This window comes from Diceros bicornis, chromosome 6 (genome assembly GCF_020826845.1).
Source record: "Diceros bicornis minor isolate mBicDic1 chromosome 6, mDicBic1.mat.cur, whole genome shotgun sequence".
Classification (NCBI taxonomy): Eukaryota; Metazoa; Chordata; class Mammalia; order Perissodactyla; family Rhinocerotidae; genus Diceros; species Diceros bicornis.
In genome coordinates this window covers 54,241,768-54,261,089 of record NC_080745.1, presented here as the reverse complement: position 1 = coordinate 54,261,089, position 19,322 = coordinate 54,241,768, and the positions used below count along the sequence as shown (strand labels likewise).

General features: G+C 38.8%; 1 protein-coding gene across 2 annotated transcripts in view; it reads left to right on the top strand.

Annotated features, from left to right (window-relative positions):
* Window positions 1–2,496, top strand: part of RNLS (renalase, FAD dependent amine oxidase) — a 264,997-nt gene extending 262,501 nt beyond the window's left edge. For both annotated transcript variants that reach the window (XM_058543463.1, XM_058543462.1), the window contains exon 7: window positions 297–2,496. In XM_058543463.1, the coding sequence (XP_058399446.1) occupies window positions 297–449 (153 nt within the window). In that variant the 3' untranslated portion in view covers window positions 450–2,496. The remainder of the gene's footprint in view (window positions 1–296) is intronic.
* Window positions 2,497–19,322: the final 16,826 nt, after the last annotated feature.

The window sequence follows — 19,322 nt, the reverse complement described above, 5'->3', positions numbered from 1 at the left end:
AAAAAACATCACTATATTTCAACTAATTTAGCATATCATAACCTACTAATTTTGAAGTTCAACACATTTCTGATTATCCTAACAAATAACTGAAAATGTAAACATATAAGAATGTCAATGTAAACACTTGGGCAAGGGGAGGAGTTTAGGGGGTCTTGGTTTTGTTTTCCATTGCTCATTGTGAAACATCTTGATTTCTCCAGGTAGAGAAGCCTTCCCCAGGTAGGCATTGATGTGACAACACAATAGAGCACAGAATGTCAATTGCAATCCTTTTTTCTTTTTTACTTTTTCAGGTTACAAATGCTGCTGCCAACTATCCTGGCCAAATGACTCTTCATCTCAAACCTCTCCTTGTGTGTGGAGGGGATGGATTTACTCAGTCCAACTTTGATGGCTGCATCACTTCTGCCCTATGTGTTCTAGAAGCTTTAAAAAATCATATTTAGTAACTGTATCCTTATTCTCTATGTTCTCCTTATTCTCTACTTTGGGTTTTTGTTTTCACAGTTTTCTGTTATTATTTTGTTTTCTATTTCATTGAGAGAAATTACTGGAAATTTGTTCTTATGTCATTTTTCATATGGAGTATAAAATCAATTTTATAATTTCAATAGTTACGACCCATGCTAGAATGAAAATTCCTTGTACCTTACACATTTTGCCACTTTTCTGAATTGCCATGACTACCCCTTGTTGGAGGAAAAGTAGTGCTTAAGAATAACAAACGAGTGGCCGGCCCGGTGGCATAATGGTTAAGTTCATGTGCTGCGTTTCTGCAGCCTGGGGTTCACGAGTTCGGATCCCAGCTGTGGACCTACACACCGCTCATCAAGCCATGCTGTGGTGGCATCCCACATACAAAATAGAGGAAGATTGGCACAGGTGTTAGCTCAGGGACAATCTTCCTCACCAAAAAAAGAAAGAATAACAAATGACCCTCCCCCAAAATTATGTCAAATCAAAGTAACAGTTCATGTTCCAAAGCCATTATTATCCTTTTGAAAATTTTAATCCCAAATAAAGAATAATCATTATCAAGGCCTCATTATAAATCTTCAAGTATGTCCTTGATTCAATAATTTTGAAAATTGCAATCTACAAGTTTCCTCTAAACTGTGGATAACAGAGTGTAATTTTTGTTTCTCATTTCTCTTCCAAGTTATTAAATGCTTCTGAGTGGTAGGTCATACTTGCCATCATCTCTAAGAATGCAGTTTGGAGGGCAACTTGACTGACAAAGAATACTCTCTTCAAATTTTCAGAAAATAACCAGATTCAACTTGACTTTCTTGGTCACACAATACTTTTTAACCTTAAAAAAATCCACTCTCAATATGAAAGATAAAAATTAAATAGAAGCTGAGTGGAAATATATCGATCTTCAGCTTTTGTCATCTCCTGTGCTGGTGCTGTTACCTTTATGGGCACTCCAGTATGTGCTGTGGCATTTAGACGGTGTCAAGTTTAATGAATTTAATACAACAAAAAAATTTACTGAACCAGAAAATAGATGCACTTAAAATAGTTCAATATTTGCCAACTTAGTGATTCAGCTTATCACCCACATGCTTCAGTGACAAACCCGTGACTTGCTGGCTGGAGAGAAATCGATCCCAGCCTTCCAAACAAGCTACCTGTTGCTAATTTGAAAAATAAAATGGTGAGTTCTATTTTATCATTTTGAAAGGAAAGAAATTGTTGCAGCCTTTCAAACTAAGAAAAGTTCAACAAAAGACTTCTTACCTTGGTAGTATTTAATGATTCACATTTATATGCCCACTCTCATATATACACATACATAGACATGGGCAGAACTTGCTTATGTACCTACAAAGTGGGTTTTGTGATCCTGTGGAATGTTATTATATGTGTCCTTTTAGGAATCAATTGATGAAAAACTGAAATGCGTACATGTGGTTAATGTCACTTATTTTTGAAAGCGGAGAAAAGAAAAGGAAAATTAATGTGATGTCTAGTATGACATAATGAAAATTATTGAGATTGCTTTCATCATTTTGGCTCATATTTGATTAAAATTTGTCTTTATTTTGGTTTTATCCTTAAAATATGGGAGAAAATATATTCAAGTGTATTAACTAACTATTTTGCTTTTAACGAATATAATTCTGGAGCCAATTGACTGAAAGCATCCTGAAGATTTAAGAACAACATTATATTCGTCACATGAATATATATCCTCCAAAGAAGAGAGAAAAAAAATGATTTATAAAGGTGGGATGGGTTACCTAGAGAAAGTATTCTTCTAAGCCATTACTGATGACTTTTAATGTCTATTCATGCTAAGTATGTTTCCCTAATAATTCATTGAGAAGACTATGGCAATATGAGAAAAGACTCAACCCTGCTTAGTATGTACCTCATTGTTACTCTGCTATTTTAATCGTTTTGAAAACTTATTTTACATTTAGATCCATCTGTGATAGGAACAGACCAATTCCCTGATGGTCAAATCAGGAAATAAAATGTATCAAATGCTTGTGTTCTGTCTTTTCATTTACCTCTTCTCCTTTAGAAATTCAAATGGATATGAGAATATCTTGTGCTGGAAGCCATCCCAGGGGGCCAGGAAACTCGGATGGCCAGGATGCCCTAAAAGACCCAGCACTAAGGTATGCAACTCCCCCAAGAAACAGGGGTCAGCACCATTTGGAACAGTTGCCAACATGTATGTCTGTCAGCCCCAAAGGACCACACAGTACCACAATATTTCCAAACAAGAGCTTTTATTGATCAAGCCAGCCAAGGAAAGCTGCTCTGTTTTGAAAGGAGCATATTCAAGTGAGAAACGGCTTGAGCAGTGGGGTGATTTAATACTTGTTAGCTGATAAATATAGCCTTTGCCAGAATAAAACTTTATGATGCAGTGTTGAAAAGCTTAATTACTGAACTGTCTATGCACGTCTTGCTCAGGCAGCAAGGGTGACAAATTATAGCAGTGGAATAGTATTTTTCACCTTTGGCATTTCTGAAGGGGAAAAGTATGTCTAAAAACATCAAGAAAGCAGTAATAATCCCAGACCAGATATTACAAAGGGAAAAAAAAGACACTTCATTGAGTCACCAAGCCTTCTGTGCAAAATGCCATCGTCCCCACCTCCCGCCTACCCACTACCTTGTTAAGTAAAAAGAACAAGGTCAATTTTACATTTATCTGGCATTTTATACTCTTCCAAGTGTGTGTGTGTGTGTGTGTGTGTGTGTGTGTGTGTGTGTATCTGCTTTCCGTCCTCTTAACACACTTGTGAAATAAGCAGAGCAGGGAATTCTTATTTACATTTGACAAATGAGGAAACTGAGGCACAGAGATTGGCGAACCAAGGTCAGATAATGATATGCCAGAACAAGAACCCAGGCCTCCCATGACCCGTTTCTATTTACGTGGCACCATGCTGCTGCCAGATGAACGTGTTAATTAAAGCTGAACTGAAATATTAGTTGGAGGTACTGCCAGCACCAGGTGGTCCCCTTATTGATGTTTCATTTCGGAGAGCTAACACTAATCCTGATGTGATATATACAGGAGACTAATATGGAATAAAGTCTCCAGAAGTACTGGCTAAATGATTTATAGTCCCGTTATTTTCATTTGCTGGTTTATTTGCTTCTTTGGGGGGCACTTGCTGTGAGAAATAGCTGCATCCTAATGACACTGAATTTCAACCCAGCAGTAGTTGGTTAGCATACCGACTCACTCTGCATCCATCCTTTCCTTCTGTCTTCCTCTTTGTCTCTTCATTCTCTTTGTTTCATTCTCTTCTTCTCTATCATTTCTTTCTCTCCTTCTATTTTTTTCTCCTTTTCTTCCCCTATGCTCAATTCTCTATTCTCAGAAACCTGGAATATGAATGCAATCACATTATGATTCATAGTATTTGTAATTCCTTGTTTTAATATCTCTCTTTTTTCCTAAAATTTAAAGCAGTCAATCCTGCTTTTTATTCAAATTGATTGGACAATCATTATTTTGATTTTCAAGTGATGCAAGGATTTAAAACTGGCTATAGCTTTCAGGGATCTCAGTGCTAATAACCTGAAAAATGTATGCAAAGCATGGTACCAAGCTCTATGGCAGACACAATGGAATATAATCAGCAGTCTCCACCTAAAGATTCTAGTTGGGGAAGACAAGTCCCATGGAGTGGGAGACAGGGCAAAGGTACATGTTGGTGCCATCGCAGGAAGTAAATAAGTTGCTCTAACTCGTGAAGCTAGAGAATCCTAAGAGAAAGAACCACGTTTCCTTGGGAGAGGGTCCCAGAGCAGATGCAGAGATGCATCAGGCAAACACATCCAGCAATATCCCTCCCTCCACACCATACCTGGGCAGACCTGGCTGACTCCAGGAATCCAAACTATGTATCAGTGTGGTCAGGACAAGTGAGTGCTTTCTGAGGTGAAGGCTCAATGGAACACAGAAAGTGGTCTCTGAAAAGAGGAGAAAGCCTCGGCAAACCTCAGACTAGCTGGTGCAGGACTGAGCTGCTGTATTCCAGTCTGGATTGTATTTGTGTTTCAGCCAGCGTCATCTGGCCAGGTAAGCCAGGGAAGGTTGAAATGGTAATGCGTCCTATGTTTCCTTCTCAACAGATAGTAATTATAGTCCACTTAAGAGTTCACAGCAGAATCCATCAAATGAGCCTGCTAAGGAGAAAAAATCTCTAAGAGAGTGTTAATTTAAAAGGCATGTAGAATCATAGAATCCTGGAATGTCTAAGTTTAGAGGGGCTTGGAGACCATTTAGACAACTGCTTAGCCATCTTGAATTTTGAACCTATTTGAGAAGCTATGGAAAGCTATGAATCTTCTCCTAATAACAACATCAAAAATTACTATGCACATATGCACATAGTATGCATGTTGCATACCATTTTAGAGCCTGGGGCTAGCGGCCTGTTTTTATAAATAAAGTTTTATTGGAACATAACCTTGCCTATTCATTTGTATATTGTGTGTAGCTGTGTTTGCACTACAACAGTAGAGATGAATGTTTGCAACAGAGACCACATGGCCTGCAAAGCCTAAGTCACTATCTGGTCCTTTAAGAAAAAATTTGCTGACTCCTTTTTTAGGGGGTTACAAACCCTCCAAAATCTATTTTTAGACACTCGGGGGTCTATGGACCTCAGATTAAGAAGCTCTTAAATCTCAACCCTGTCACTTTGTGTAAATACAGGCTTATCTTAGATCCACACATCTGGTCCATTGTTCCTTGATCCTCTGCCCCATTGTGATTCCTTTAAGGCAAGCATTATAGCTTTGCAGTTAAGAACACATCCTCTGGAGTTAAACAGATCTGTGTTTTAATCCAGACTTTGCTTTTCATTGTGTGACCTTGAGGCAGTTAAACAACCTCACAGCCTCCTTCATCATCTGAAAAATGAGTTAATGGTAGCTATCTCATAAGATTGTTGTGAGGCTTACATATACATAAAACCTTAGCAGAGTGCTGAACACACAGTAAGTACTTAATAAATAATAGCAAAGATGGTGGTGATGATGAAGGGGAGGAAGAAGCAAAAGGAAGAGTGTAAGCAGATCCTCTAGGTGCCTCTGAGGCCCTTGTGAAGGCTGGTTTCCTCTGCATTTACATAGGACGTTTACAAAAGTTGATGGTCAGGAGAATGTGTGCATTGATAGTAAACCATGGTGAAACTCAGAAGCTTGAAAGCTCTGGGTTTCTTCAAAACTTCTTGAAACAGAATAGCAGTGTCTACCTGAGACCAGCTGTGGGCCACTTCCTCTTTTCCTGTTACAATTGGTAAGTAGACACTTGTTGCTTGGGGAAAAGATGGTTTGCTCTAATGTGGTCCTTGAAAAGAAACCAGGATAGGTCATAGGAGTAGGGATAGTGTAAAATGGAAGCATTCTCTGCGATGAACAAAATTTTTTCTTTAGCAAGTATGTGTGCTGAATGCAACGAACTGCACACTTGGATTGGATTCTCTTGAAGATTATTTACTTAATCTCTGAAACACTGTGAAAACCGGCAGTGAGTTATTGCACATTCTTAACGTGTTTGGCTAAGTACGCAGATTCATTTCCCATCACTGGCCTTTATTTTAAAGAGCTCAACTCCTGGTAAGTTTCATGACATCATGTTGGGTTTCATGACATCTTGAATCTACCACTTTCTAGAGGTGTGATCTTGGACCAGTTTCTTATGTCTCTGAGCCTCAGGATCCTTATCTGGAAAATGAGGATTCTAATTTTACCTACCTTAGGGTTGTTCTGAGGGTTATAGAATATACATGTAAAATGTTTAGCATTGTGGCCTGCACATAGAAAATATGCAATAAATGTTCACTGTTATTATTACTATTATTACTATTGTGACCTAAGAAAATAATCCCCTCTCATAACCATCACTGCATTTATAGGTAGCTTTAAACCTAGCTAGGATGCCAGTTCAGAATTTGTGAAACTCATTGGAGACTGTATTCACATGCCACTGTAAGTTTGGCTTCAGAGTCATTTTTCTTGAGAAATTCTTATTGATTCTTGAATGAATGAATGAATGAATAACTGCTATTATGGTTTATTGCCATGCTCCTTAACATACTTTGCACAGCAGCCTGTTTGCCCCCAGCCAATCTAGTCTCCCTACCCTTGTGATACTAATCACGGGTGTACTCACTCATTCAATATCTACTTGCCACCAAAATTGCAAAGTCCACAAAAGCAGGGCCTGACATATAGGAGGTACTCAGTAAAAATCTGTTGATCCTATGAATGAATGAATTCAACTGATTGAGGTTTCTTATTCTAATTTCAGTAAGTACCAAAGGAAAACATTGCTGATATAGAGTTATCCTATAGAACAAGCACGTGCCAACCTTATCCTTTGTAGAGGAGATCGTTACAACAGTACCTACATTCTCCCTCTGTAGTTTCTATTCAGAGTCAGTTGGTGATCTCAGAAAGTCCCTACTTTACGCTGCCTCCCATTATTTGGGAATTCCTTATTTGGAGGGTGGGGGAATGAGGAAGAGCTGCTCTACCATTTGAAGCCACTCAATAAACACTTGTAGTTGCTTCTCATCGTTTTGCCGAATAGTTAAAGGTTTCTGACTGTGAAGGCAAACATTTGAGCAAAGAAATGCACCAGATGACAGAAGCCTGCTGAATCTGCTTTATGATGTCCTGCCTGAAAAGCTGGAGTCACATATACTGAAATTTATTAAAACTGCAGACAATTGAATTACCTGGAGAGGGAAGTTAAGTGAATTTCAATTTAAATAATTATTAACTAGAAATCCCTTTTTGCACCAACTTCTGCTTTGCTATCTTTCCAGAATGCTTGATTCACTTTTCTTTTTTTAGTACCTGTGGTATACATAGCATATTAAAGTTGAATGAATCTTGCAAAGCCTTGGAATTGGGAATTCATTAGAGTATAGTAAGCTCCATGGGGACAAAGATTTTTGTCTTTTTTCTTCACTTTGGAATCCCCAGTATCCAGAACAGTGCCTGGCACATATTGAATGAATAATTCAAGAACATTCAGACCATCAGCAACTAGGAAGCTATATTATATAGTTAAAAGATGTAGCAAAAAGACAGAAAACTAACAGTTTATAAAGCCTGACAAAGTACAAAAAAATGAAAATGAAAAAACTTTGAGTCTTACTTATGAATATGTAAGTTCCATAAAGACAGTGATCGTGTCTGACTTATCTAAAATGTTTCCCCAAAACCTGGCACAGAGCGGGTCACATCATAGACCCTGAATAAAATTTTTTGAGTGATTAAATGATTAAAAGAAGGAAATGTTTAAGTGAAAATGAGCACTACATTCTAAAAAACCCAAGAGAAATGATCCTAGAAATACAATACTTAAAATGGGCCATCTCTGTGTAGTCGGTGGGTTTGTATGCACATGTGTGTGCCAGAATGAGGGAGGGGAGGGCAATGATGCTTTCCCTGTTCAAGCAATCAGCATAGCTCCTGTGGCATGTGTTCAACCATTGTGATTTATCATGTACCAACAACATGCAATCAGGGTTTATTGGCTCACATTTTAATTTTCTTGGTATGCATTTTATTAGAATTGATTTAAAGGTGGCAAGAGTTAGACCTAATGTAGAACCCACTTCTACGAGACAGTCACCAACCTCAAGTTCACACAACATATTGTAACCATTAAATAAGCCATGTTTATTTATCCTTTGGAAAACAATCAAACTATTTGCTGTAAAAAAAGATTGTGAGAAACCAAAATGTTAATGATACAGAGACCACTGTGGAGAAAAAAAATTGGCAAGTATCACTCAATTGAGAAAAGTTTACCACCCTGGATGAACAGCACTCTGACAAATTAGCTCTATTATAGGAAAGAGCTAAAAGAATATGCCTATAGTTAGGAAATCCTTTCATTCAATGAACCATATTAATAGTTTCAATAATAAAAACCTTATAATTATTTCAATAGATGCTGAAAAATTATGTCACAAAATTAACATACATTACTGGTAAAATCTTATGGTAAACTCAGAAAAGGGGGATGCTACCTTAAAGGGATAAAGTTGATTTAAAAAACAATAACATCACGATTAAGAACAAATTACCAGAACCATCTACATTAAATTGGGAAGAAGTCAAAGATTCTTGCATCAATGTTTGACATTTCTAGGGAAGGCATTAAAGCAAGAACACATTTAGGAGATGCGAACATTGGGAAAGAGAGGCAAATGGTTACTAATTACTGTCATTGTGATTATATTCCTAGAAAACTCAGGTGAACTAACTTTTAGAATTAATGAAAAGTGATTAGAGAGGCTGAATTATAAATATTCAAAGATCAATAAATTTTCTATATGCCATAATAATCAATGCAAATATATCTTGTATATATTTTTATTAACAAAAAAAAAATAGGCTGTGGCGGGCCCAGTGGCATGGTGGTTAAGTTCACTTTCTCCAGTTCGGCTGCTAGAGGTTCACAGGTTCTGATGCCAGACGCAGACCTACATACCACTCATTAAGCCATGCTGTGGCGGCATCCTATACACAAAATAGAGGAAGATTGGCACAGATGTTATCTCAGTGACAATTTCCTCAAGCAAAAAGAGGAAGGCTGGCAACAGATGTTATCTCAGGGCCAATCTTCCTCACCAAAAGGAAAAAAAAGGATACAAAAGAATATTTCTAGGAAAATATATCCATAATTTATACAAGGAAACATTTTCAAAATTTAACTAAATGATATTTTAAAAGATTTGAATAAGTAGAAAGATATACAATGTCCTTGAAGGGAATAGTGAATATTATGAATTTTTCCATTTTCCTTGAATTAATTTATAGGTTAAAAATAATCATAGTGGGATTTTTTTTTTTTAACATGAAAAAATAATTCTAAATTTCTTCTGGAAAAAATTAACAAGTGAGGGGCTGGCCCAGTAGTGGTTAAGTTCTCACACTCCACTTTGGCAGCAGTGGATTCAGATCCCGGGCGCAGACCAGTGCACCACTCGTCAAGCCATGCTGTGGCGGCATCCCATATACAAAATAGAGGAAGATGAGCACCAATGTTAGCTCAGGGATAGCCTTCCTCAGCAAAAAGAGGAAGATTGGTAACAAATGTTAGCTCAGGTCCAATCTTCCTCACTAAAAAAAAAAAAAGAACAAGTGAAAGTAACTAATAAGTTTATGAGTGAGAAGATCATAAGCATGGAACTTATTGGCTGTTAAGACATATTGTCAAATTAGATAAATAAAGCAATTTACTATTGGTTCTAGAATTGACACAAATCAATGGAAATAATGGCTATAAAAGCACTTAATGTGATAAAGAAAACATTACAAAACCAATGAGAAATGAGGAATTATTTAACAAATTATTTGGGGGACATTGGCTAGCTATATGGAAAAAAAGAAACGACATCAAATGTGATTCTATCCTTATACCATACATTACATTAATTTCCAGATGGATTGAAGGGGTAAATATAAACAAATATACATCTCCCCTAAAAAAAAAAAAAATAGAGGAAAATATAGATACATATTTGAAACTTTCAGAAAACAAAACTAAAAGTTTACAGACCAATTATGAAAAAAACACAAAAAATGATTTATAACAAAGTGTAATATTCTTAATATAGAAAAAACTTCTCAACGAAGGTAAAAAGTTTGGCGCATTTTTTTATTGAGTTAAAAATTTTACGGATAAAAGTCCCATATCCCCATTCCCTTCTAGTTTCTCCCTTCTGTCACAAAGGAAACTACTCCCATAGTTTTTTAGTTTAATTTAATTTTTTATCGTTTATATATTTTTTAATGGTGGTAACACTCTCACATGTTTATACATTGACTTTATACGTATGTATAAAAATATGGTCGTGTTCTCTGAGTTTTTAAATTTACAGCATATTATATGTAGTCTTTGGAACTGTTCCACCTCTGCATTATATTTTTAATATTTTTCCATGTTGATATACATAGATCTAGTTCATCTACTTTCACTACTGTACATTCTTCCATATTATGAATATATCTCAGTTTATTTGTCCATTTCCCCATTGATGGACATTAAGTTGCCTTAAATTTTTACTTTTGCAAACTTTATGGTAATAAATATCCTTGCACATGTCTCTTTCACATTTGTGTAAGAGTTTTTACGAGGCATAATGTTAAAATGTATTAAAACTGAGTTGTGAGTTCATGGGACTATGTTATATTTTCTCTACTCTTTATGTCTTAAATAATTACTCATTTGAAATTAATAAAAGAGAAAGATTATGTAGAGTACCTTAAAGCCAACTGATGAAACATTCTTATAATTAAAATAGGTGGGTCCGAGTTGGAATACGTGTGAGAGATTGGGGAGCCTGCTTGGTGGCAGATCCTCATGGAGGTGGCAAGACCACCCATAAAGCCAGAACCGTACCCAGTCCAAGTCTACGTGTGTTCCCTGGAAACAAAGAGCCACTAAGGGTAGACAAGGAGCTGTCAGAGGCAATTGTGGTGACACTGGGGTTAGAGGACTTTCCTATAATTTCCCAGCACCAAGTGCTGGTGTGATTCTAGGAAGTAGGGAGAGCCCCTCCCCCCGCCAACCCCAAAGTGACTGAGATTGAATTTCCCATCTGGAGGCTGGAAATCAGGGCAGGCTGATACCACTTCACAGTCATTAGATGGCTATTATCAAAGAACAAACAAACAAACAAAAACAAAAAATAACATAAAATAAAAAGTGTTGGAGAGGATGTGGAGAAATTGGAACTCTTGTGCATTGCTGGTGGGAATGTAAAATGGTGCAGCCACTGTGGGAAACAGCATGGTGGTTCCTCAAAAATTTAAACATAGAATTACCATATGATCCAATAATCCCACTTCTGGGCATATGCCCAGACAAAGTGAAAGCAGGGACTCAAAGAGATATTTGTACACCCATGTTCATAGCAGCATTATTCACAATAGCCAAAAGGTGGAAGCAACTCAAGTTGCCTCCATTGATGGATGAATGCACAAACAAAATGTGGTATATACATACATTGGAATATTATGCAGCCTTAAAAAAGGAAGGAAATTCTGACACTTGCTACAACATGGATGAACCTTGAGGACATCAGGCCAAGTGAAATAAGCCAGTCACAAAATATCGTATGATTCTACTTATATGAGGCATATATACAGTAGTCAAATTCACAGAGAGAAATAAAATGGTGGTTGCCAGGGCTGAGGAAGAGCACAATGGAGAGTTAGTGTTTAATCAGTGCAAAGTTTTAGTTAGGGAAGATGAAAAAGTTCTGGAGATGGATGGAAGTGGTGGTTGCAGAACAATACAAATGTACTTAATGCCACAGAACTATACACTTTCAAAGGGTATATTTTATGTTGTGAATATTTACCACAATTAAAAAAAGAAAAGAAAAAGAAATTGATATTGTTTACATTTAAAGAAAGGGGGAGAAAGGCATTTACAAATCTATAAGAGAAGAGTGAGGCCCCTCTCTCCAGCAGAAAAATAGACTCAGTGTATTCCTTTTCCCCTTAACATCCTATTTAACAGAAGTGACCAAAAAAGGGGAAAAACTATACACATACACAAATATATATGAACATGTTTTGCCTGGTAAGTAATCAAAATACATACATATATGTGTGTATGCATGTATGTGTGCATACATATATATACATAAAATTGTGTTCTGCCTCATGAGTAAACAAAAGAATGCAGGTTAAAAATCACAATGAAATGCAAATTGGCATCTTTTAAAAACTATTAAATTCTAAAAAGAGATCAACACTAACTGGTACAAGTTAAGTTTCATAACCTCTGCATAGTAAGTTGACAATAGGTATCAAATATGGTTTATGACTCAATAATTATACTTCTAGGAATCCAGCTTAAAGAAATAATCAAGGATGCAGATGATTTATTTATAACATGTTTATTTACACATTAGTTATAATAGTGAAAAATTGGAAACAACCTAAATAAACACTAATAGGGAATGACTGAATAAATTTCACTAGATCAAAACGGTGGAATTTAATACAATCACTTGAAAATGTGTTTTCAAAGAACATTTGCCTCCCTGGGATAGTTCTTATGATATAATGTTAAGAGAGAAAATACAAAATATGTAACAATAAGACCAGAAAATATTATGATCTTCATTCTTTTAAAACACAAAATGGGGCCGGCCCGGTGGCGTATTGGTTAAGTTCTCATGCTCCACTTCGGAGGCCGTGGGTTCAGATCCCAGGCACGGACTTACACACCACTCAACAAGCCATGCTGTGGTTGCGTCCCACATATAAAAAATAGAAGAAGATTGGCACAGATGTTAGCTCAGGGCCAATCTTCCTCACCAAAAAAAACACAAAAAACAAAAAAACCGTGCAGTTGTGTAATGTGCAGTTATGTGTATAAGTATATGAAAACTAAAAAAAATATACTAAAATCTTAACAAGGTTCTCAAGGTGATGAGATTTTTGAGTGATTTTTATAGCTTTTCTGTATTTTTCTATATTTTTGTACTACTATATTTTTACAATGAACGAATAGGCAGCCAATTGGCCTTGTTTTAAGGTGTTTCAGAGGCTAGAACCAAGACCAGTAGCGGTAGGAAAGCAAGTGAAGCTAATATCAGAAAGAAATTTCTAACAAGCAGAACTTTTCAATTTGAACAGACCTCTGGGGGCTTCTCTCTGCCATCCTTGGAAGTGTTCCAGCAGATGCTGGGTGATTACCAACTAGAGTATTCCACAGCGTGGAGAGGTCGAAAGAGCTATGCTTCCCAACCCTGGCTGAACCACCACCATCTGGGGGGAGGTCTGATGGGGGGGGGGGGGAGTGAGGTGGTAGAATGCAGATTCCTTGGCCACACACACTCATCTATCTGAATTGAAGCTCCAGGACTGAGGTCTGGAAATCTGCATTTGCTTTAAATTTCCCCAGGTGATTCAGAGGCAGTCAGATAATTTCTACAGTCTGATAATTTTCTGAGAATCCCCAGATTAGAAGATTTAAGGCTGCTTCCAATGTGAGATCTCAAAGCAATTCTAAGACTCAAAAGTCTAGAGATTATCTGACTATCTGCGTTATAAAATCAAGGAGAGCAGTACAGAGACAGAGGGCAGTGTCCTGGATGGGGCTGGGATGAAAGAGGGAGTCACTTGAAGATCAGCACTGCCTTCTTTGGGCATTAGCCTCTGGTCTAGAGGCCCTCGCGTTTGTAACCTGCATGAGAGAACGTTCTTGTTCTTAGAAAATACACTCCGAAGTATTAAGCAGTAAAGGGGCATTTTATCTACAACTAACTCTCAGATGATTCAGAAGAAAAAAATTTAGACAAGCAGATATATTAGATAGATAGATAGATGATTGATAGATCGTAGATAAGAGATTGAGAGAATGCAAATGTGGCTAAACTAGAAATTTAGGTGAAAGATAAATGGAGATCTTTATCCTATTTTTGCATCTTTTCTGTAAGCTCATAATTATATTAAAATAAAACGTTATCCCCCAAAGAAGAGAATTAAAAGATATATCAAGGGCAGTTGTAATCTTAAGGCCACTTGAATCTAAATCACCAGGCATGTTTCTTCATTCATTCATTTATTCAACCAACATTGATGGAGGGACTGTTCTGTACCAGGCTCTCCATTCAAAACACCTGGGATCTATGAGGGATCAAAAGAGTCTCCTGCATTCACAATGGTCACATTCAAGTTAGGTTAACATAAAATGCAGATTTGGGGCCTGAGACTGACTGAGTTAGCATCTCTGGAGAAATGCCCAGGGATCTGTATTATATAAAGGTTCCTGGGATGCTGCTTCTATACACTGATGCAAGGTTGTTTTTCAAACTATGAGCTTTGACCCGTGAGTGGTTTGTAATAGCAATTTAGCAAGCCAAGAAGTCTTTTTTAATTAAAATAACGTAAAAGAGAAAAAAGAATGAGAACGCTGACATGCGGTAAGAGTAGCCATTATTTCATAAAACTTTTGCCTCAATGCCCTGGGTCACTACCTAAACTGGGTTTCATATAGACAACCCCTGCTAGAAAATATGATATATGAAATATATCACTACTTCTGTCCTCTCTGGCCCCTGTACCCAATGGTTCTCCCTTCGTCCAAATCTGGAGAAGCTGAGAAGCTGGGGCACGTCGACCGCCTTAAGAAGGGACAGGCTATTCTGGGAATGTGACTCACTGGGCATATCGCTAACATGATGGCACTTCCTTTTTCTTCTGGGTAGAGCCCAGAGCTGCACTCTCCCACAGATGGCAATGTCTCCAGCACATGTTGCATCACTTTCTTTGATAGACGTAGCGTAGCACGGCACACTGTCTATCCTGGCACTCTGCGGCAGAGGGAGAACATCAAACAGAAAGAAACTCCTGGGAGCAAATGTTTCCATTTGCTATGACGCTTTTTGGAAACGAGAACAGAGAGCATAATGCAACCAATTTTCTAGGCCAAAGTGCTTGGTGTTTGATTCAGGCCACTCAGGTCAGGTTGAGACGATATGCAACCCATACTTTCTGACCCAGATGAGAGATAACAGTTGTCTTAAGTCAAAGTGAAACAGGATGGGGTAAACAAACCCACATGAAACAAGCTGAGAAGTCCTCTTAGGCACTCTGGGAACCCAAGAGCCTGCTGAGCTGACCAGACAGGGATGTTCCTGTGGTTTACTTGTGAGCTGGCATGGACATTTTGCTGTCACTAAGAAGAGAAGTCCAAAGGCTAGTTCAGCATAAATGGTGCCCTGGCTGCATTGAGGGCAGTCACAGGTGAGTCATAAACAGTGTAGACACACACGCTCAAGGCCTGAGAAATGCTGCTTTTATCTCTGTCGTCTCATGAGGAACTGAAAATGGTGTTACTCAAACTAAAAACTGCTGACCTCACCAGGACGATTTCTTTCCTCACCCAAGTCTGGGAAGTGCCACTGGTAAACCCCTAGAAATGAATTCTCTCATCAGAAAACGACACAATTAGATACTCTCAGATGTACTCAGTGACATTTTCACAGCATTAGAAGCCAACCCTTCTCCAACTCAAACCAAAGCACTGAAATGCTTGATTCTGTGCAGTTGTGGTAGAAATGCCCTCTATCAAAGGCAGGCTCCAATACCACAAGCCAAAGATAAATAACAGAGGAAATCATTGAGACCATGACCTCTCGGTGACCCCCTGGAGCTAAATCTTTGCTCAGAATATCAAAGAGGCCACCAGCCTGCCAAGAGCAGTTTATGTATGAACAGCATGGAAGCCACCTCGGGCTGCAGAAGCCTGACTCTCTAGAAGCCTGAGAAGAGAAATCCCAAAAGAATTTCTTGTTTTATTCCGCAAAGCAAGGGTTTGATGTTTAGATGAAGAAATCCATTCTCTGAGAAATGAGCTCTTTCCTTGGACTCTACCAGGGTCATCCGGAAAAGGTATTTGCTTGGAACTTGGGACTGTATCTATCTCCTGCCCAGTGGTGAGATATTAGTATGTGAAAAATGTGGTCTCTCACCAGATAGCAAAAAATGAACTGGCAGGATCTCACAAGGGCCTTCTCCTCCCGTAGACTTTGGTTATGGATTCAAGTCAGCAAATATTATGGAGTGTTTGCTACATGACCAGTCATTGTGCAAAGTTCTCAGAAAGTGCTGAGCAGAATCAGATTCACACTGCTCATGGAGAGAAGCACTGAGCAGGTCAAAGCATGGGTTCTCCTCTTGAGAGAGAGTCACAGCACATGAAAGGGACTCCTGGCCACCACTTCCAGTTTAGGAACCCCTGAGGCACAAGATAGCAACTGAGGCTGAAGAGAACCAGCATCTAACAAGCAAGCCTTGGACCCTAAATTGCCCTCAGAGTGCCTGGCCTGAAGACTGAGGCAAAGTCAGCCAAATTCTCCAAACAAAAAGTACGGGAAGAAGCCAAAAGATAAAACCTCACCCTTAGTCTTATAGGAAAAAGATCTTGACTACAGGAGGAGTTCAAACACATCTAATTTGCTTCTCTTGGCTGTAAGACTCACCAAGGAGTACAAAAGTCAATTGATAGCAATTATATAGATAGAAATAGACGTCATTGTTTCTTTTTTTTTTTGGCGAGGAAAATTCGCCCTGAGATAATGTCTGTTGCCAATCTTCCTCTTTTTGCTTGAGGAAGATTAGCCCTGAGCTAAAATCTGTGCCAGTCTTCCTCTATTTTTGCATGTGGGTCGGCACAACAGCATGGCCAATGAGCGGTGTAGGTCTGTGCTCAGGATCCGAACCCATGAACATGGGCCACCAAAGCAGAGCGCACAGAACTTAACCACTAGGCCATGGGGCTGGCCCCTGTCATTGTTTCTTATACCCTCTCTCCTCTGGTCAAAGAGATCATCTATCTCCTAGAACCTAAAGTAGCTTCGAAGTTTAGAAGGCTTATGTCCCCAGCTGGCTTATGGATCCTCTTCTCAGGTCTTCACCAGAAATCTGAAGGATTTGGGTGAGCTAAGGGGATTTCAAAGTTTGCCTCAGTCATAGATGCTGTTATTCAAACAAAATATTCTGTTGTTGTGTAAATAAATCAATTCCACACAGGAAGAGCAGCACTTCAGGTTGAAGCAGGACTCCTCCTGGGCTCCTCTGAGGGCCCCTCAAAGCATAGTTTAAACCATGAATAAGGGAGATTTCTCAGGTTCTTGCACCTGATTCTGTAACTCTATGACCCTATTGCAGATGCCTCTCAGACATTCATGACTTCTGTCCTTGGCCCATTGTGGTCAAAGATCCAAATAGTGTATCTAAACCTTGTAAATCCCAAGTCCCCTGTTTTAGTGTGTACACCCTCTAGGAGTGACTTAGGCCAGGCTCTGGTTGGATGATGGGTGAGAATGACAACTCAGACCTGGCTGATGTTGCTGTCACTTTGGTTTTCTGCCACAGCATCAAACAAGCAGTAAAAAAAATATGAATTTAGGGAGAAAAAAACTAATAAAATGTTTTCATGCGAAGGACCTTAGTTTAGTATACTAGTCCTATTTACATACGGAGAACCTGTTCTCAAGAATCCCACTGTAAATACTCCTTTATTCAGAGAACTGTAAATTCATATCCATTCTTTGTGAATGCTAAACTAAGGTCTTGTGGATGAAAACATTTTATTCAATCTCATGGTTATCAATTTTTTTTGTGTGTGTGTGAGGAAGATTGGCCCTGAGCTAACATCTGTTGCCAATCTTCCTCTTTTTGCTTGAGGAAGATTAGCCCTGAGCTAACACCTGTGCCAATCTTCCTCTATTTTTTTGTACGTGGGATGCTGCCACAGCATGGCTTGATGAGCAGTGTGTAGGTCTGCGCCCGGGATCCAAACACGTGAACCCCGGGATGCTGAAGCAGAGCAAGCGAATCCAACCACCATGCCACCGGGCTGGCCCCTCAAATATTTTTTCAGGTGGCCAAAGAAGTCTGATAGATTTTATTCACCTGGATTTTGCATTACATTGCTTTTTCCCCAAAGAGGATATGCCTCCCTGAATTTCGCTGACCTTTTATCTTAGACTCCAACAATTCACTGACTCTAGTGAACGTTTGTCAATTGTCTCCCTAACATCCACTGCCTTTCCTTCCAAAGACTTGGGTGCCTTCCCTTTTCCTATCCCTCAGTCTATGTGGTCTGGGGTAGGGTGATGCACTATGCCCTGACGGGAGGGGGTGGGGTGGAGATGGGTGTAACCTCTAGACCTGAGTTAATCAGTGTTTCACGTTGTGTTGGCCACAGCAACTGGTTCACAGGTAAATTAAACTTGTTCTATCAGATTGAGGCCCAGGACCTTGCAAGAGTTTCCCACTGGACTGGAATTTGAGAAGATCTGCTGCTGGAGCTGCTATAGCCATGCAACCATATAGGGCAAGTCTAGAGCTACCACGGCCCCCACAGGAAGGTCAAGGATAAAGCCAACACAGTGGAAGGTAGAGCCAAGAAATGGAGATGTGAAGACATCATTTGAGCTCTGAATCCTGCCCTAGCCTTTTAAAATTATGTGACTCAATAAATTCTTATTTGGCTTAAACCAACCTGACTTAGTTTATTTATGTCACTTGTAATAGAACGAGTTCTAATTTATGCAATGCCTGTGGAGCTATTCCTAGAAAGGAAGAATTTTTGCTTCTTCTAATTTCTATATGTTTAGTCCACCAACAATTCTGTAGTAATAGTGGTAGTAGTAGTAATAATAGTAAATCCTACCTATTGAAGACTTGGTTCCCCCTAGGCACTATATCTACAGCTTTACACATATCATCCCATTGGTACTCTTATTATCTCCATTTTTCAGGTAAGACTGAACTGACCAACATCATAATAGCTGGAAAGTGGCAGAGATGGAATTTAAACCCCAATGCACCTGATCTGTAGCCCATGACCACCTATGACGTTGTTGGCACTGTGTAGGCACTAAGGACAAAAGTAACATAAGTTGTCCACGTCCTTAAGGAACTCTCATTCTAGTGAGAGAGATATACAACATGTGGGACCTATGGAGTCAACCCTCTTCCTGGCCCGTTTCATATTGTGATCATATCTAGTCAGTGGCAATTACTTTTTTCCCCAATCAGACATGGTACCTCATCCCTGAAGCAGGGGAGGGCATTTGGAAATGTACGGAAAATTTTCTGGTTGTCACAATGACTGGATGGTGGGGGCACAACTGGCATCTAGTGGACACAAGCCAGGGATGTTAAATGGTCTGAAAGGTGAAGGAGTATTCTGCCCAATACAGGATAGTCTCATCCAAAGTGCCAGTAGTGTCACCATTGATAAGCCCTCGAGGGTGAATTTAGTTATTGAAATAATCCAACCC